This window comes from Mustela nivalis, assembly GCF_964662115.1.
Source record: "Mustela nivalis genome assembly, chromosome: 1".
In the NCBI taxonomy this organism is placed as follows: domain Eukaryota; kingdom Metazoa; phylum Chordata; class Mammalia; order Carnivora; family Mustelidae; genus Mustela; species Mustela nivalis.
Window position 1 is genome coordinate 203,768,276 of NC_139020.1, and position 19,985 is coordinate 203,788,260.

Sequence of the window (19,985 nt, forward strand, 5' to 3'; positions counted from 1 at the left end):
GGCTCGTGCCTATTTGACTGGCAAGGGGACTGGGGCTCAGCCCGCCGCTGTGCTGCGGGGGGGGGGGGGGGGGGACAGGGGCTCAGAACCCAGCACTCGACGTGGCAAAATGGGTGCCAGCAAGGATCCAGACAAGAGGACGGACGGGGTGGGGGCACGGTGGGGTCCGAGGTTGACCAGGCTGGCTTAACAGGGGACATGGTGTCCCCTAGTGGTGCTGTGGGTGCGTACACCTCTCCGTTCCCCTTGCGGGGGGCGGGGGGGTGCAGTGATGAGGGCAGAGCCAGGGGTCGGGAAGCTTCTTCTCCCAAGTCAGGCTTTTGGTCACAGTTTCGTCTCCTCAGAGCTCAGGGTAACCGACCTCCTGCGCTTTGATCCTGTCTAAACCTGGGGTAAGAGCAAACCCGGCACACCTAGAGGAGCGGATGAGAGCCAAGACACGCGAGAGTGGAACAGGTGTGCAGGCCCTGCCAGCCGAGCCTGTGCTTTAAGTAAGAGGCCTCCCAGGGACCCCTGACCCAACACCTGGCCATACCCGTGTACCTCCAGGAACATGTGGACATAAAAATCCATGAACTTGAATCTGGTCCAATCTCTGATTTTACAGATGAAATTAAAACCAAGAAATAAGATAAGCTGTAAAAAAAAAAAACCCCGTTAACTTTAAAATGAGCTTTAATTTGTCTTCCGTAAGTGCATTTATCCTTGTAAACAGAGCATGTTAAGAGATTTCAGGGGAGAGCAGACTATTGCTGGTATGTTGGTTTTAATTCACAAAAGAAACTACAACGCCAATGGCTTGGACTGACAGCAGCTTGGGGGTGGGGGTAGCGAAGATGTGGGGGCAGAAAGAGAAAGAAAGGCTCCCGGGTGACGCCCCTCCGACCTGGTTACCTGGTCCCAGTTGCACAGTCTCCACAGGAGGGCAGAGCTGTCACAACAGAACCAGGTGACGGCAGTTAAAACCAACTCAACTGCTCTGCGCTCAGTCTGGCACCTGTGCTCCGGCCCAGGCCAAGCGCGGCTTCATGCTCCCAGCCCGCCCGGCCAGGGTCTGCCACTGGAAATCAAAGTCGGAATCACTTCATGACACTACAGATCTGGAAAAATAAAAATCTCAGCTAGAAAGGATGTCCGATTTGGAGACAAAGGGAGGGAAGAGGCGTGGGGGGGCGCTGGGGTGGGGGGCAAGAGGCAGATGCCCCAAGCACAGGTGGACCATGTGTGGTTGCGCGTTCGGGGTCACCTGTGGCCCATGTGGTGTCCCCTCGGTGCTCAGACAGGGAATGCCAAGAGGCCCAGTGACCACGCCCGAGGCCTCGCTGGACTACAGACCAGCACCTGGCTGTGAACAGGAAGGGCCGCCCCATGCTTCTTTCCTCAGGATTTCCGTAATTTGTGCTTCCCTTTGGTTTGGTTTGACAGTTGCGAAGAAGGCGGGGGGGAGAAAGGGAATGGTTTTTGTCACTTGTCCAAAACTGACAGAAGAGGAGAAAGTAGGCGTCCGATGTGCTAGGTGGACGCTTCGTGGGCCCGGCATGCGTCGCCTCGCTCAGGGTGTGGGGCCTGGAACTCCCGGAACCCTCGCTGGCCTCTGGGGGCCTGGCTTCTGTGGTGGGGCTGGGAACCGGCTTTCCGGGGGGGCTTTAGTTGTGCTGCCGTGAGATGAGGATCAAAGGCCTGGAGGTGGAGGCCCGCCGTGGTGGCTGACGCTCACGGTCGTACCTCAACTCCGTCTTCCTCTCTGATTACGCGACGAGAGGGCCCGTTCAGCAGACATCGAGGGAAAAATAGCAAATTCTTAACTTATTCTGTCTCCAAAGTTGAAAAAGATCAGACAGTTACTAAAATAAACAATTTCTCAATTGTGTCTGGTGGCCATGGGCCCAGGGGCCGCGGCACGGCAGGGAGTGTTGGAGGGGGAGGGCCCCGGCTGAGTGAGGGCCTCACTCAGGACAGGCACAGTCAGCTCGGCTGAGCGAGGCTCAGAGTAAGGCAGTGCTCCTCACAGAAGAACACATCGGAAAAAGCTGCTCCTCTTCTGCTGGTCTGGTGTGATTTTGACTCCCTGGTTGCTCCCTTGGGGACTGTTGCCTTCCTGAAATGGCAAAAGGTTTTCTGAGGTCATGGCTGAGCATCAGCTCTCCGGCTCTTAACCAGCCAGCCAACCAGCCAACCAGCCAACCAGCCACCCATCTGCCAGTCCATCCACCCCTCCGTCCCCTCCCATTTGTCAAACTCTGTCACTTTCCAACCAGCCAATCATCTAACTGTCCCTTCCCACTGACCACTGGCTTTTCTCAGAGCCACACATCTGCTACCTACCTCTCCTTTCCAAGCAACCGTTCTTCCAGTCCCTTACTGGCCTGCCCATCCCCTGCTCCCATTCATCCCTTCAACATATTTCCCATTTGCTCACTACCCCCCGCCCCAATGTCCTTCCTTTCAATCCATCTACCCACTATGCTGAGTCCCTCACAGTGAGGCAGCCCGGAGGTGGCAGAAAGACTGCCCTCTGGGATTGGGGGGCAGGGAGAGGGGAGATGAGTTCAAGGTCACTCCTGGCTGGTCTCCATGTCCCTGTGCCAAGGCTCTGACTTGTCCACCTTCTTGTCCCACAGCTGGTATCACAGGCCCTACGCTCTAATCTTGTCCACTCGATCCATACTGAAACCCACCCATACACCCCCATTCTCAGGGGGTGCTCACCCAGCATCTGCCTGTGATCCAGAAGAACGTATTTTCTCCCATTCCACCCTGTTTGCATGGCTTGGTCCCCTTTTCTTTGACTAATTCCTTCTCATCTTTCTGCTCTTAAGTAAAACCTGAATTTATTCAAGTAGCCATCGAGGCCTATGCTGTGCTAGATTCTTGTGTGGGCACCGGGCATGCAGCGGGGGGCAAATGGTCCAGGCTTGGGGAGCTCGCATTGTATAGGGCAGACAAATCTTAAGGGTCAACAAAAAAGCCATGATTTCCCACAGCAGTGAGTAATGAGCGATAGGACAGGTAGAGGGTGGAGAAGCGTTTTGATGGTGGTGTCTGAACAGAGGCCTCGTGAAGTGAGGCCAGGGACAGTCCAGGGGCACAATTGTGGTCAGCGGAGTAACTACCCCCAGTATGTCCATGCCCTCGTCCCTGGAACTTGTGCAGAAGGAAATCTGACAAGGCAGGAGGGATTCTGCACATGTGACTGAGCTGAGAGCACAGCCGGGATCCCCTGGAGGCAGGGGGCATCCAACCCTGAGAGCAGAGCAAATTCCCAGCTGCGGTGGACAGAATGGGGACGGAGGAAGCAGGGTCAGAGAGATGCTGAGTGGCTCGCTCGGAAGATGCAGGAAGGGCTCACAAGACAAGGAATGGCCTCCAGGAGTCGGACGAGGCGAGTTCTCCCCTGGGGCCTCCAGGGATGAGGGCACCCCTGCCGACACCTTGGTCTCAGTCTGAGATCTGTTTCCGACTTGTGACCTCCAGAACTTTTACACATGTGCGTTTTGGATGCTGCTGAGTGTTACGGGAATTTGCTACGGGGGTCCCAGGATGCTGGCGCAGGAGGGGAGCGCCCCAGGTGGAGGGCAAAGTCCAAAGGAACGTGAGGGGTTCAAGGAAACAGGAAAGGGCCTGTGTGGCTGCAGCAGACGACAGGGAAGCGGCAGGGTGAGAAGGCGGAGGGCGGCAGTGGCCTGGGCAGTGCGGAGTTTGCTCTCAGTGCAGCGAAGAGTGCTGGGCTGCGCAGAGCAGGAAAGGCCCAGAGGTCTGCCAGCAGGGTGGTTGGGGAAGAGCCTGGCTTTCTATGCTGCTCTCAAGAGAGAAGACAGGGATGGGCAGAGCTGGCTGCATCACTGATGTGACAAAAAGGAACTTGCAGCTTAGAGATAAACAGGTTCTGGAGAGCTAACGCACTGCACAGTGATTACAGTCAACAGTACTCTGTTGACTCTATTGCACCGTGTTATAAAGTTCAGAGTTGCTAAGAGACTCGATCTTAATTGTTCTCAACACAAAGAAGGAATGATAATTATGGGAACCCAAACTTGCCCGCTGTTAAATGTCAATTACATTTCAATTAAAAAGAAAAGGCAGAGCGGAAGTGGTCTGGGGCTGTGACTCTGAGTATAAACAAACGTGCTGGGAAATGAGTAGGAATTTAACCGTCTGTGATTTGCAATCCAGTTCAGAAAGAGGAAACGCAAGGACAACGGCTGCACACCATCTTCATACAGCACGTCCGGAGGCCACCTACAGGCCGCGGAAAGCAGAGCATCACCACACGCTTAGTGTAACTGCCAGGGCGGAAGCGTCAAGAGAGATCATCAAGAATCACAATTTTACGTCACACTGAAGAGGAAAGAAAGGATAGGAAAATGACAAGCTGTTGCTGGTCAGTGGATCTGTGCACACGGATGGCTTCTTATTTCGGCCAAGGGGCTGCTCCTCATCAATCCTGTTCTTTATGATTCCATTCATGGCTGCTGAGAATTACGGAGGCACATCTTAAATCAGATGTGAACTACCTGAGCGGTGTTTTGTGTCATGTGACCTCATCTGTGACCAGATGTGACTCAAGTGACAGACGGCTTTATGCTCTCGTATCCGACGATGAAAGGTGGGAAAGGGCCAGGGAAGAGGGGCCAAAGAGGAGCTGGAGACTCTGGGGCAACACTCTCAGCAGCCTTTAGGTGCTCAACACGCCCGAAGTACAGCCAACTGTGTAGACACGACCAAAGGCGGCACTAAAAATACTAGTGCCTGGGACTATGAAGCAAGAAAGCCAGAAAACAAACAAAAGCGTGGATGTGGAGGGATCCAGGCAGGACCCCTCCGAGGCCCCAGGGCCCTGGGACACATTGAAGCTCACAGAGCTGTCCCAAACTACAGCATTGGAGATGGACTCGAGATGGAGAGCCGGTGGCTGTCAGACACAGCCCTGCTGGCAGACTCATCCCGGGGAGGGCTGTGGTTTGGGCCTGCATGCGGCTTTTCGGCAGGAGGCTCTCTCCTTATGCATGCGATCTCCCAGGCAGCATGGAAGGGGCTGTGTATTTCCTGCCAGCTTGTGTGCTCAGCGGGCAGCACTGGGCATGGAGCAGCTCCGAGCCATATAGGAAGGATGGAACAAAGCAGTGCCTCTGGGTGCGAGAGCCCAAACCTCTCCCGCTACCCCTCGCCCCTTTTCCAAAGATGCCCTGCTGGGTCCGGCCGGGCCCCGACAAGCAGGATCTGCCCTGGGGATGCATCACAGCAGTGAAGCCAAGGATGGCTGGTTCCAACAGGGACCAGAGCAAAGATTCAAAAAAGGACATACACTTGGGGTGCCTGCATGGCTCAGTGGGTTATGCCTCTGCCTTCGGCTCAGGTCATGATCTCAGGGTCCTGGGATCGAGCCCCACATCAGGCTCTCTGCTCAGCAGGGAGCCTGCTTCTTCCTCTCTCTCTGCCTGCCTCTCTGCCCCCTTGTGATCTCTGTCAAATAAATAAATAAAATCTTCAAAAAAAAGAAAAAAAGAATATACACTCACCAATTTTTTGTCCATTTTTGCTTTGATGTCTCTGGCGAGAGTGAAAAACGCCTGTGGAATAAGCATGTCATTAGTGCCCCTGGAGCAGGGGACAGAGAGGGGCTTGTCGGTTCTGGGCCGTACCCCCACCCCCGTGTAGGAGAAGTGGTGGGACCGTGGGGTGGGCAGGGGGCAGCATTAGGGCAGCTCCCCGGGTGTAGGTGTCCCCTGCCCAGCCCTATCTCCTGCTGCTACTGGGCTACTCCTGCCAACCTGGACCACTACCTCCCCTGGGCCAATGACCCGGGATGGGGGACAGCATGACTGGGCAGAAAGGACACTCAGGTTCAAAGGGGTGAGTGACTTGTCTGAAGGCACACAGTGCCTAACTGACAGAGCTAGAAGGATCCATGAGGATGACCTAGCTTTCCATCCCCAACTCCTGTGTTCTGTCCGGTTTCGCCCCTGCTTCTGATGGTCAGGGGCAGAGAGAAAGACAAACCATTCTCAGCCCAATAAGCTTCATTTCCCTGCCAGCAGGGAGGCCTGGAAAGGCCGGTACTGGGTGAAAGGTTTCTCCCCCCATGCTTGACAAAGGCTCAACCCAGGCTCTCTTGGGGGCCACATGATGTGGGAAGTTCTATTATAGAGGGTGACCTGGGGTGCTGAGGAAAGGGGGAGGGGCCTATAGGCCCGAGGGACAAGAGGCTTCCCCGGGGAAGGCTCACTTGGGCAGGGCTCTGAGGGAGAAGGGGGTACAAAGAGGGTGCCACACAGGCGGCGTGGCAAGGAGGGTGCTGGGGCTGGTCAGGGAGGGCCTCTGTGCCAGGTGTATGGGGCTGAGCTCAGCAGTGACAGGGGAGACCCACTGTAGGAAGATCACTGGGGCGGTGGGACAGAGGTGGGCAGGTTAGCTTCGAGGCCTGCATGCCCATGGAGAAGAAAGGGTGGTGTGGGCCAAAGCTTAGCCAGGGCTCCCTGCTCCATCTGGGCTGTGACCAGGGCCTGTCTGAGGGTGGCATGGCCAAGAGCACAAACTTGGAGCCAGGCCTGGGCACCAGTCAGCTAGGTCTATCTGAGGCTCAGTTTCTCCATCTGCAAAACCATGCCTGCTGCCCAGGGCTGCCCAAGAGCCACTGAGGTAATGTCCTGGGTGGCCAGCTGGGGCCCACACCTGCTGATGTCCAACACAGCAGCGGTTCCCCCAAAGGTCCTGGCACATGGCACTGTCTGAAAAGTGCCTCCAGGCCAGCCGTCTGATAAAGCAGCCCAGAGCCTGAGGTCAGAGCCTCCCCAAAGGGTGCAGCCTGTTCCTCAGCCTGGAGGGGTTTGTGCCGTGGGCCTGGGACTCACATTCTCCACATTGATGTTGGCCTTCGCACTGGTCTCCATGAACTTGATTCCGTAGTCCAGGGCCAGCTGTGAGGAAGGGAGACACACATGTCCACCTCAGCCACCAGGCACCCCTGAACCCCACAAACCACCAAGTGGGGAGCAAGGAAGCTGCGGGGGGGGGGCTCTCAGGCCATGGACGTGACCTCCTGGGCTGCTCCCTCAAGCCCCCCGTGGACAGTAGGTGGTGAATGGGGGAATGTCTCTGGCAGGAAGATGGAGGGGCCCGGCTCAAACCACAGCTCTGTCCTCTGCTCCCTGTGGTCTCGGCAGGTTCCCACCAGATGCCTTCTGGGGGCACACAGTGCACACCCCAGGAGCCCTGGCCCTTGCAGTCTTTAGACAGAACCCCAGCCAGGGGAGTATGCTTTCCCCCCTCTCTTCCCAAGGAAAGCACCCCACCAGCACAACCAACGTGTCCCGCTTTGCCTGGCGAAGACCTGAGTCCTAGACACTGAGTCTTACACAAGCCAGGATGGCGGGTCAGTGTATGCTCAGAAAGACTGTGAAGGAGTCGCCCCCACTCCATCAGCGAGCAACTGGGGACCGTTTGGGCCAGAACAGGTCTCCATGCAGAGAACCCTAAAACCCCGAGGTCCCTCTGCCGGGAGGCACCAGGTCCAAGCTGGCTGCCGTGCTCACCTTTTCTCCCCGTTCCTTGGAAACTTGTCTCTTGTCGTTCACATCACACTTGTTCCCGAGTATCATCTTTTCGACATCTGCAGAAGCATGCTAGGGTGGAGGGGCAGACAGGGAGGGTGAGAGGTCAGAGGGGACCACAGGCCGACAAGCAGTCTGTCCTGAAATCAGGGTGGTGGGCCAAGACTACTAGCCACCTTTGTACCGGCAACAAGCTGAAGCTCAGAAAGCCTGAGTGGCCTGTCCCATGTCACACAGCCAATACAAGGGCAGAGTCCAGGTTCGACTAGTACTCTGACCAAGCACACGCCTACTGGCTCCTGAGGACAGCTTCTCTATGGACCATGTCGACATCCAGGTTCCGAGGCCACTCCTGGCAGGGCCCGGCCTACGGGAGGCCAGCGAGGCTGGCCATTTCCCTCTGCTTGCCTCCCTCCCTCCCTCTGGCTCCTCCGCCGGAGGCCCCAGCTGCTGTCCTGGGACCTTCTGCCCCACTCCAGCTCTCTCTGTTTAGGCTCTGAAGTGGGCAACACCTGTTTGGGGTGCCCCCCCCCCAACCTCAGCCAGCCGTGGGTGCTTCCCTATCCCCTGGTGCTCTGACAACTGCCCTCTCTACCCCCCATGCCGTGTCTGAACAGGACTCTTCCTCCAATTTTCCCGAGGCCCCAGTGGAGGAGTCAGTGCTTCCTGAGGGACTAGGGTATGGAAAAGGGCCTTCTTTGTGTAGTTCAGGTCTGGTCTTGGTGAGACATGCTGCCCCGCTCCCTGCCCAACTTCCTGTTAACTGCAAGCCCCCTCTTGGCTGGAACAGTGAATTTCCACAAAGACCAGTGGGAGCTGTTCCTTGTCCTCCGCCAGGGCCCAGCCTCCAGCCAGCCAGTGCGGGGCTGTCAAGAAGGCCACTGCTCCCGGACGCCAGTGGTGACGGGACCTTTGGTTGTGGCTTTATGGATGGGTGAAGTCCTCTGGCTGCACCTTTGACCCAAAGCCCCACCTGATGAGTCATCAAGAGCCATAAGTGCCATCGTCCAAGAAGGCTTGGCAGGTGACAGCCGGAAGGCGAGGACACCAGCTTTGGGACTGGGAGGTGGGGCTAGCTGCCTTCTTTTCCCTCCTTGGTTCCAGGTCTTCCCTCCAGGCCAGCTGTAGTCAAAGAACTGCTGGCCTGAACACAGGTAGCTCAGACCAGCTCACACCGTTCTCTGCTGGAACTCAGTACAAACTGAAATGCCTTCCGACCACCTCTACCCAACACAAGGGTCACGCCTATTCTAGAACCTTCCTTTTCTAATTAGCACCAAATGTTCACGGTGATCAAGAGCTTGGATATCTCTTCTCTCATGACTGAGACACTGCCCAGATCCAACAGTCCCGCTGGGGAAATGGGCTCTTGAGGCCTTCCCGTGATGAGGCCAGGCCCATGTGTGGTCTCCAGTGTCAGCTGCCTAGCTTCTAGTCTCCATCCCGGGTATTCTCCTAGCTACAGGGCTCTTGGCAAGTGACTTCTAGGGATCTCAGTGATCTAATCCATGACCAGGCAGCTCTGGGGTGGGGACTGAGAAGAGACATGTATGAAGCTCCTATGCCATGGGAGAGGTTATGAGCCTTACCTCCTCAATGTTCCGAATCCAGTTCCGGATGTTGTCAAAGGACTTCTCGTTGGTGATGTCATAGACCAGCATGATGCCCTGAGCGGAGGGAGACAGACACGCGAGCTGGATAAGCTGCGAGCTTCAGGGAAGGCCCCCAGCAACATGGGGGCGCTGGGACTGGCCCCAACAGGACACCCCTCCCACTAACTGCTTCTACTCCACCCCTGGGTCCCACACCCCCTTCTGCTGGACTGCAGCACCAGCTCCTCCCCAGTCTCCCAGGCTCTCGTCCTTTCTACTGAGCCACTGAGGGGGACCCTTCACCCTACAGACCAGCTCCCACCACCCCAGGGCCAGCAGGGTAAGTCTGGCCCACACCCGGCAGCCCGTGACGTGTTGCAGACCTCCCAGACTCACGTCCCACAGCGCCCTGCCCCACACGCTGTGCTCCATGGGCCCAGCGCCCACTGGGCTCCCCTTCACTCCACTCCTCTGCTATGCTCAGCCTCCCCCACCCTCTCCCTCACTGCCACCCTCCCTCCCGGCCGGAGTCACCTCTGGGCACTCCAGGATGACCTCTCGTCTGACACCTACTGCAGTAGGGTCTCCCTGAAGCCCCAGGTCCTGGTCACATGGGTGCCACCACTCCCAATATACAGACGAGGACCTTGAGGTGGGGGATGGCTAGGCCTATCTCCTGTCCCATTTGAGAGTAAAGGGCACAACTGAGGCCTGAACCCCTGGATGGCCTGATGCTGACACCCTTCTGCGTTCTGGTGACTCCACTTAAGTGGGGGGCCAGCTTGGAGCAAGGGGCTGGGCAGCACTGAGGCCCCTGAGGTTCCATAACCAATGCGTGAGCACCTATGGGACAGTCCAGGGGTCCCCATGATCTTGTTGCCATCACCGAGCAGGGCAAATATCCTTGTTTGATACAAGGGAAACTGAGGCACACAGAAGAGACCTTTAAGACTGAAGCCCAGGCAAGGCTAACTCTGAAGAAGCTGATCACACCAGCCCTTGTCAGGAACCTCCCTGGGCCCTCCTCGGGACCAAGCAATGCTGAGGGCCACGTCTGCGGCCCAATGGGGTCAGCTGTCCTGACCCAGCCTGGCTTACTCTATTCCCTCAGGCTACCCCACCAAGGGCACAGCCCTGCACCCGTGACCTCTGGCGCTGGCTATGAAGTCTCTGAAGCTGTTTGAGTCTGCAGAGTAAGAACACGGGCTGTCGGTGCTGGGCTGGGAAGTGGGGACCATGGGGAGGACATGTGACAAAACCTCAAAGGTGTGAGAGAGCCTCCGCAATCCTAAATCCCAGCCATGAACCTGAGAGGACGCACTGCAGACTTGTAGCCTGCCACAACCATGGCCATGGCCGAATCCCTCAAAAATGCCTCCTAGGGGCCCTTTCTCAGGGCTCTCTTGGAGAAACTGAACAGAAGCCACCTGTGGGATAACTCGGTGGAGGTTTCAGCAGCCGTGCTGTCCACCACACGCCAGCCGAGGCCAGTGTGAATAGAAGACGCTGGCGTGCAGACTCCATAAGTCAAGCATCACTTGCCCAGCAGCTGCCCTCTGGCCGTCAGGGGCAAGGAATGCCACGGGGTCCTGAGGCCTTTCCACTCTTTATCCAGGGACCGGCCCATCTGGTGGACCAGGACTCTGGCAGCCCCCAGCAATTGATACCACAGGCTCAAGATTCCAAGGTCCCAGATATTCACCAACTAAGGGGTATAAGCAGTGGGTAGAGCTCTATCAGGAAAGAGAAGTTCCTAGAAAACACAAAATCGCCCTATTCCAGGTCCTCCCAGAAACTCTCCTTGAAGCTCCAAATGACCATTTTCCCAGCCCTCGTTGGGCACAGCTCCCCATATCGGGTTGTAAGTTCATGATGGGACAACAGACATCCAATGCTGCCAAATTTGGGCCCCCACAGTTTAATACTATGCAGGGAGAAGCTGGCTTCCATGGTGGCTATGTCCTCCGACTGTCCCATGAGGTCACCCCTGGCCACACGTGACTCTGGAGTAGTTAAAATGCAGCTGGTATCCTGAGGGGCTGGATTTCTTACTTTAATCAATTTAAACTCAAAGAGCCAAAAGTGGTTGCTGGCTTCCATATGGGTTCACACAGATTTAGGACTGCAAACCACAAACCTTGGGGTTGGACAGGGCCACACAAATGGTTCAGCCCAGTGCCACCTGGGGCTGGCTGAGGATGTGGGCAGTGTTGACAGCCAATCAGTACTGGCCCAGCCATCTACCCTCCACGTGAACTTAAGCAGGGCATGAAGCCGTGCTGAGCCTCAGGTACCCTGTCTATAAAATGGGGATAACCATAGCACCCATGCTCAGGGGTTAATGGCCAAGACCTGGGCCCAGTAGCTGGCCCAGGAAGGGGCTCAGTGAATGGAGCAGTGGGGTGGAGGTGGCTTTTGCAGGCCAGACAGGGATGGGGCCCACCTGGGGCCACACAGCAGAAGCTCCCCCAGGGCCAGGCCCCAGATCCCCAAGACCCCTATCCCGCCACAGCACAGCAAGGTGAGAGGAAAATAAGTAAATACATTTTAATGAGGAATGCTAAGGTTGCAACCCACATGACTGAGTTTCTATTATGTTTCAGAAGCGGCGTATAAATACTTAATGCCACCACTCATTTCGGCAGTCCACCAGCACTTCCCAGGCACAGTCCCAGGCACAGGGCAAGCGGCAGTGACCAAGACGGGGCCCTGCCCTCACGGAGCTTATGGCGGAAACAGGCATTTATGCCGCTGTAGGATGGGGTATACACTGGGAAGGGTGGGGTGTGGTAGGAGCTGGAAAGGGGCAGCTGGCCATCCGTCCTCACAGCTGCCCGGAACACAGTTCTGTTCTCTGCTCCACTTTCCAAGTCAGGAGATGGAGCTCAGATGGTGACCTGGGGCTCTGAGCCAGGCTGCAGACCTCTGGCCCCCAAGCGCTCGGCTCTGTACATGCCTCACACATGCACAAGCTGCTCAAGGCCCCCGAGGGCAGGAACTCAGGCCATTCCAGGTCCTCCTCTATTTCTACCTCAGGCCTGGCCTCGAGAAGGTGCTCAACAGAAGTACTGGAGGGATGTGGAGCAAGTCTTCCTATCACAGCACCCGCCTCTGGCCCAGGTGACAAACCTAACGGCCAACAGCCCAGAGCAAGTCAGGTCCTGGATAATCTTCAAGTCTTTGGGCGCAGATTCCATAGAGACTACGTGGGCCACGTGAACACTCCTAAGTGTTGGGGCATGCCATCTCCAATTTCACTGACCTCACCTGGAAGAACCGGCTTCCTGGGTCTTCCCTCATCCCTGAAGAATTAGGTTTCCTTAAACCCTGCATTGTCTCTAAAGCAAAAGGGGATGTACGTGGGGGCAGGGCGCACTGTCTTCTCCTGAAACTAACCTGGGACCGAGGACCCCTAAGACGCCTGCGTGTGGGCTCCCCAGAAACGTCCAGGCTTTGGTATTCAAGATGGTGATGTTCATTTTGACCAAAAAAGAAAAAAAAAAAAAAAAAGAAAAGGAAGCAAAAACCAATCCATACCATTGCGCCCCTGTAGTAGGCTGTTGTGATCGTCCGAAACCGTTCCTGACCAGCTGTGTCCCTAAAGGAGAAGAAGGGATACGGGTGATGGCGAACACCAATAACCATTACAGTGGCAGCAGGGGACATTTTCCCAGGACGGACACCCCACTTTCTCACGAGTGAGTTCCTAATTCACCGACCTGCCATGGGGCAGCACCTCCACTCTCCCTATTCCTACAGAGAAGGAAACGGTGACCCAAGAGGTGTCCCGCTGGGTGTAAAGTCAGGTGCCATGCCCCCCGTGACTCCTCTGGTTTCTGGGGCTTCTCCCCAGAGCTTCTGGGTCACCAAAGAGGCAAATCAGATATTATCTGTGAAAGTCCAGGGCCACAAGGGTCTGGAAAGGCTTGGCTACACGGCAGGAGGGCTGGGCTGGGCAACCTCAGGGGGGCCCAGAAGCATTTCTGCACTTGCTGTTTTGGTGGAGGCCAGGGAGAAAGCCCTCCGTCATTGGGGCAGAGGTGACACCAGGCTGAGACATGCTACGCCCAGCCCCGCTCCTGGCATGGGAGGTATTCAGTGCTCGGGATAAAGGGGACTTTATGGATTGGTGGATTGGTAGCAGAGCCAGGGCAAGACCCAAGTCTTTTGTCTCTGGACCCATGGCTCCTTTCACGACCCCACACCCGCTTCCTCCCCTGCCGAGGGCTCTCTGTCTGGACCGCACAGAAGCGCCTCACTTGGGCCTCTGTTCACTTTCTGATGCCAACAGCAGGTGACATCCGTGGTTACGGACAGTCATTTTATTTCCAACCGTGGCCCTCGTCCAAAAAAGTTACGAAAGTCATTAACCCTAAGGAGACTGCTAAGAGCAGAAAATGGAAGAGAGGGGAAGAGGAAAGCGAAACTCTTGTCTCAGTGTCACTGTGGACTTCGGGCACGGACGCTGCTGGGAGCCACGTGTGGCAGGTGGAGGCACTTCTGGAGGCAGCCGGAAACTGCCTGATTCCCAACAGACAAGGGTTAGGACTCATCCAGATTAGGGACTCTGGAGTCTGATCGAGTCCGAGGCAAACGCCACAGAAGCCGAGGGGCCATACTTGGCAAGCAGGGCGATGCCCGCGCTCTGACGCCGGGTGAGGGAGACAGGCTGCAGGGAAGATAGCTCTGCGGCCCATCCCACCACAGGGGCTAGCTGGGGCCAGGAGACTGCACCACCCTCTCAAACAGGACTTCTCTCTAACTCTGCTCAGGGCATACACTTCCCTGTCAGTGACGTGGCTACGGGGAGGGAACTCCCCTCCACCTGACCGGCTAAGCTCAGCCTTCCTGGCGCCACGGGCTACACAGACCACAGTCAGCGTCAGTCACAGGGACTCGCTATGCTTCTAATTTAAAAATCGTGAGAAATCGGCCCCGGGTCAGTGGAATGGCCATGGGTCTCACCATTGGGCCTGGGCCTCAGTCTATTTTTGGTTCGGGGGTTTCGGGTCTGTGTGTTAGAGAAGTAAGGCCTGGGCTGCCCCAGGACAGAAAAGAGGAAATGATGTCTGGCCTCCTTCAGTGACCTGATAGGCTCAAAGAGGAAACGCTGGGCTGGGGAATTTCACTGCTCTGCAGCCTTCACCGCTGCCTGGGCACAGAGAGCACTCTCCAAGTTTAATGGAAGTAGGCCACCGAGAAGCCCAGAACCAGCTGTGCTCACATCCGAATGCTGAGCTAACCAGGACTGGCAGCTCTGTCTCCAGAAGGTGCTGACACAGACTCCAGGGCCCAGTAACCAGCAGAGCACAGTCCCCGAGGTTTCTGAAGAAAAGCCTGATTTGTACGGCAGGGCACAAAGAGATGGAGGCCATGGTCACGGAGAAAGGGAAAGAGGTACCAGGGTTTCTGGCTCAAAGCCCTCATGGGCGAAGGTGGCAACAACGCTTACCATATCTGTAGCTTAATTCTCTTGCCATCGAGTTCTATGGTCCTAATTTTAAAGTCAATTCCTAAAAGAAAAGAAAAAAAAGGCACATCACCGTCAGCCCATTTCCCAAGCTGCCTCCGAGGCGGGCACTGCCAGCCTGGGTGGGGAACGGCATCCACGGCTTCGGCAGCACCTGTCGGGCACCGGGCACGTGGGATCTCGGAATCTCCCACAACAGATCGGGAGGCACCTGGAGAACTTTCTCCTCTCATGGATGGGGAGGCTGCGGTTCAGAGCTGGCAGGCAAACCCAGATACTTCAGGTGCCAAAGCCTTGTTCTATCCCCTCTCTCCACCGGGCCACCTCTGGGGGTGAGCCTCTATAGGACGCTTTGCTGGCCAGAGCCCCATGCTTCCGGCCACCCAGCACCAGACCCTTTAGGCACACAGGGCACGGAGCCCCATGACACCCCAAGATATTGCTCCCATGGCCTCCAGGCCTCTACCCTTCCCACCTGCTGTTCCTTCTCTGTCGGCGGTCCCCACCCCACCCACCTCTCAGCCCACCAAACTCTCTCTCTTAGGCCATGCTGGAAGGTCACCTTCCAAGAAGCTTTTCTGCCCCTGCCCCTCTTGTCCCCTTTCCCCAAGACGAGGGTGACCCGTCAGCCTCTTTGGCATTCTCCAGGCTCCTACCCCCTCGGTCACCTCCCAGGGTTTCCAAACCACATTCAACCATGTCACAAAGCTAACCTCTGTTCCAAACCTTCTAGGGTGTCTGCCAATTGATGAACAAAATGGGGTCCATCCATACTACTACTGAGTCATGAAAAGGAACAAAGCCCCAACACACGCTGCAACATGGATGAACCTTGAGAACATCACGCTGAGAGCAAGAAGCCAGACAGGAAAGGTCACAGAGCGTAGGACCCCATTCGTATGAACTCTCCAGAACAGGCAAATCCAGACAAACACGAGATCAGCGGTTGCCAGAGGTTGCAGAGGGAATGGGAGATTCAGGGGGTTGACTTCTTTTTTGGGGCTTTTTGTCCTAACAAAAATGTTCTAGAATTGGATGCGGTGATGGCTCTACAACTCTGTGACTATACTAAAAGCCCCTGACTTGTATGTTTTAAATGGATGAACTCTACAGTTCACGAATTCTATCTCAATAAAACTGTTTAAAAAAGCCAAAACAGTTTCTACTGGCTTCCCACCACCCCCGGGGCCCCAGAAAAAAGTGAGAAGGGCGGCATGGGAACTGGTTCTGCCCAGCCTGGTCACCTCTCGGCACCTGTGGCTCATGTGACGGTTTCCTAAATATCCCAAGATCCGGCCTGGGGGCTCTCTGTTTGCTTTCTGTTCTTGTAAGGTTGTTTCCTTCCAGTTATCTGCCTCATCTCCTCACCGCTCCCCACCCCCCAGCCATTCACTCAGGTCTCTGTTCAAGTCACCCCCTCTGGGAAGCCTTTCTGACCAGCCTCGCTCTCTCCTCCCAATCTTTTTCCTTCTTCATGCACTTATCCCTGACAGTGTTTATTTGCTCCATGAACCTGGGAATAAACCTGCCCATGTGAATGGCCTGCACGGAGGGCAAATAGCCCAGATCTCTGCTCGTGAAGCCATGAAGCTGAAGCCTGGCTTGACCCCTCAGAACTGATGACGGGGATGCTAATTCCATCCCTGCCCACCTCAGGAAGTGTCCAGGGGGCCCAGGGAATGTCAGCCTGCACATGAAGTTTGCCCACAAGAACATAAGCTCCAGGAGGGTAGGGGCTCAGATGTCTCACTCATGGCAGTGTCTCCAGTAACTCAGCATGGCAGAGGCCAACTACGTATTTGCTAGATGCTGATCACCCAGTCCTGCACACACACCTTGACTACAGGCCTTGCTGCATTTCTGTTTCCCTCTGATTCATCCAAGTCATCTCTGCGGCCCTGGCGGCCCTGATGGCACTAGCAGGTGTTGGGGAAAGTCGGCAGGGCAACAGAACTAAGAGCAACAGGGTCTGTGTGGTGCTGCATGGTTTATGATGCACTCTGACGCGACACCATCTGTCTCCCTAAAGGAATGAGTGAATGGGGCCCTGAGGAGGCGGTGGAAGTTGAGCCAGGCAGCAAAGAACCAATTCCAGGAGCCACGGGGCCAAGTTCACACCACAAATGATCGATGAAGCTGATGAAAATAGGCTTTGGCAAAATGAAACATGAGCAGGAAACAAACAGCCACTTAATCCCTGATCTATAAAGAAAACCCAGACGTACACTTAGTGCCAACAGAGAATCACCTTTATGCATTCAGTTGTAGTTCAGGACTAAGAGGCCAGTGATGCTCCTTCCTAAAACACCCTCCACCTCCTGTCACAGATGCACAGGGACATAGAAAATAAACACTGTTTCATTGGCAAAGTCCAACAGCATTACTCTGTCCTCTCCTCTTCCTGGGTTTCATTATCACACCAAATTTAATTAGGAAGTGTAAACTTTACAAGGCTAAGAATTATGAGGCCATTACTTCAAGGTCAGAATGAATGAAATTTTCTTAGAAGACAGAGGCCTGCAGGAAAACTACAAATGTAATGAGAATACCATGGTGGGAGGGAGAGATTCTGGGTTCAAGGGCCACCTCTACCTTCCCAGGGGACCTCGCCCAAGTCATGTCTTTGTCTGGAAGTGAAGGCCAGTCTCCTCAGAGCCCTTAAGTGCTAGACTGGGTTTTCTGGCCAAGAATTAGGAACCAAACAAAAAAGTCTAATCCCTGAACTAATATCACTAGTGCTTGTGCTGAATGGGAAGTTTCTGATGCTGGGAAACAGATCTGGGTTGAGAGCGAGCCACAACCTGCCAGGAGTTAACATCACTTCCTGATTGGTGAAGACGCAAGGGTTATCCCAAAGTTTGACCTTTAGGGTGGCAAAGGGGGAGGAATCAGAAATATCTGTGTCCAAGGATGGGATGCTGCCACTGCAGGGAGCCACCTTGCTTCCTCCAGGTAGCCTCTGGCCATGATGACAACCCCGTATCCACTGTACATTTCGGATCTTCGACCAACCAGGGCACTGGTCAAGGCAGCCAGTGTTATTCCTAACCTGAAGAAACAGGGTTCAGAGAGACTAAGTGCTTATTCAAGGGCAAACAGCAGCTGGAAAGCAGGCATGGCCATTTTCAGTCCAATTCTCTCTACTCTGCATCTGGCGTACAACTGTAAAGTGCAGCCCCTAGAGGAGGGCAAGGTTGGACAAAGCAGATCATGGGGTTCAGGGAGATAGATGAGTGGGTTCAAGTTACACAGGGGTAAAGCAAAATCTGGTCCCTAGGTCTTCCCCATTCAGAATCAACTCCTGGGCTGGAACAAGACTGCAGAGCTCACAGGCCACTCTGCTTGATCGGTGCTATTTTCAGGTCAAACGTTTTCACGCGGGCAATGGCCGTTTTTGTGGCACGGGGAGAAGTGAGCTCCACTTTTGTGGGTATCAGCACTGAGAAGCAACAAGCCAATTCTGTTCAACCACAATGTGGGCTGGCTCTGTGGGAAAGGCTGTTCTGCAGTGACAACCGGTGTCCTGGGCCTCAAGATAGGGAAGTCAGGGCTGTCTGTGGCAGCGGCTGATTTTGGTTTCTCACTGAAGTTTTTATCTGGCATCTCCTTGGGGATGACAGGTCCTTGGGCAGGCAGCTGTCACTCTCAAGTGATGGAAAGTCCAGCAGAGAAAGCCTCCAGACTCCTCACCATTCCTTCTAGAGCCATTCCTTCTAGAGGAAAATCACCCGTGAAGGAAACAGGTTCAGGGAGAGGGGCTTAACCCCTCAACATGCCAGAGGAAAAGAGCAGGAGAGGTCTGGTTTAAAACAAGTTCTGGTTCGTAGATGGACCAGCGATGCTTGCCCTGGGGGCAAGCGCTCACATCTCTCTGGGATGGTCCAGCCTTGAGTTTTGGAGTTAGACCCACATGGATTCAAATTCTATCTTTGCCACCTGCAGTCTGTGACCTTGGGTGAGTCTCATCCCTCGCTGGACCTCAAATTCCTCATCTGTGAAACGGACTCATAAGAGCACTTAACACTGAAGACTGGAGAGTGTGATAATGCACATAAAGCGGCTAGCACACAGTAAATGCTTAATAAGGTCAGATGTCACAGGCCTCTTCCTATGGCCTACTCCCCAGGCCTGTTTCACTTCTGTAAGGTGGGAACTCCAAAAGAACAGCTTCGAGGGTTGCTGCGTGGACAGAACGAGATGACCGGCGCCCGAACCCCAGCCCAAGGCACATACTACCTGAGGAGCAAGCTGAAGGCTGGAGCCTCAGTCTCCCTATCTGCAAAATGGGCACTTGGTTCTCCCCCCCCCCCAGAGCCCGGGAACCCCCGAAAGGCGGTGGAGGCGGCTGTTCTCCCCTCCGGTCCCCTCGACCCTCTCAGATCCCTGGATCCGTCCGGCCCAGCCGCTCCCTCAGCCCCAGCCCTTCAGGGGCGCGCCCGGCCCGGGCCTCCGGCGTCCCCGGCCGCTCCCCGGCCCCGCTACCTATGGTGGAGATGAAAGTTGAGTTGAAGGCGTCCTCGGAGAAGCGGAACAGGACACAGGTCTTCCCAACCCCCGAGTCCCCGATCAGCAGCAGCTTGAACAGGTAATCGTAGGTCTTCGCCATATTACACTCTCTCCCCGACGGGAAGTGCGGCCAGCGCCTCGCCACTGGCCGCTAGCCCCGTCCATCAGCGCCGAGCCCGCCCTCTATTGGCTCCCGGCCCGCCGCGCGTCACCGCGGCCCTCGCCCGCTCCCGCGCCCCGCCCGTCGCGGGGAGACCTGGGGAAGGGGCGAGCAAGGAACGGTGCCGGAAGCGGCCCGAGCGCGCCGCTCATTGGTCGGCGCTCGGGACAGGGCGGACTCCAATTGGCCCGCAGTGAAGAGTCGAGGGGCTTCAAAAGAAGACCAGCAGGAGGCGTGGCATCCCGGGTCCCCGCCTTCTTCCCCCGACACAGAGGCGGCCCCGCCCCCCGGTGGGAGGGGGAGAGCGGGGAGCGTCGCCAACGGCTCCGCGTGCCCGCAGTTTGGGGGCGGGGCCTGGGGCGCGTGCGTACGCGGGAGAGAGAGAGAGAGAGAGAGAGAAGAGAGAGAGAGAGAGAGAGACCGTTAGGCGCCAGTAGAGGGCGCACGCGCGGCGGGCTCTCCGGCTCCCGCCCTCACGGCCTGCGCAGCCTCCGTAGGCGCCGGGGAGAACGCGGGAACGGGCTGCGAAGGTGGCCCTGGTGTGTGGAGGCGGCTGCGTCAGGCCCGGGGCAACGGAAGAGGAAAGGGGAGAGGGGGCGCCCGCCGTAGTCGAAGCAAGGCCCCCTCAAGACGTCCTCCGGAGTCTCAGCGCTGGCCAGGGGACTACTTAGGGTTACCCAGGCCTCCGCCACCTGAGCGGCTTCACC

The 19,985-nt window shown here is 56.1% G+C and overlaps 1 protein-coding gene and 1 long non-coding RNA gene across 3 annotated transcripts; one reads left to right on the forward strand and one right to left on the reverse strand.

The window, feature by feature from the left end:
- Positions 1 to 657: 657 nt before the first annotated feature.
- On the reverse strand, positions 658 to 19,630 carry RAB8A (RAB8A, member RAS oncogene family). 2 transcript variants are annotated; one of them, XM_082711032.1, is made up of 9 exons: positions 19,095 to 19,347; positions 16,861 to 16,930; positions 14,595 to 14,655; positions 12,680 to 12,740; positions 9,140 to 9,217; positions 7,533 to 7,622; positions 6,852 to 6,917; positions 5,520 to 5,570; positions 658 to 2,098 (listed from the first exon to the last, which is right to left on the reverse strand). In XM_082711032.1, the coding sequence occupies exons 2-9, from the start codon at positions 16,868 to 16,870 to the stop codon at positions 2,006 to 2,008; spliced, it is 510 nt and encodes a 169-aa protein (XP_082567158.1). In that variant the 5' UTR covers positions 16,871 to 16,930; positions 19,095 to 19,347; the 3' UTR covers positions 658 to 2,005. The 2 variants fall into 2 exon arrangements, with proteins under 2 accessions (XP_082567158.1, XP_082567157.1); XM_082711031.1 differs by lacking the exon at positions 16,861 to 16,930 and having other exon boundaries at positions 19,095 to 19,630.
- Positions 12,750 to 15,768, forward strand: LOC309853361. The gene is made up of 2 exons (XR_014305623.1): positions 12,750 to 14,539; positions 15,346 to 15,768. It is a non-coding gene; the product is annotated as an uncharacterized lncRNA (long non-coding RNA).
- Positions 19,631 to 19,985: the final 355 nt, after the last annotated feature.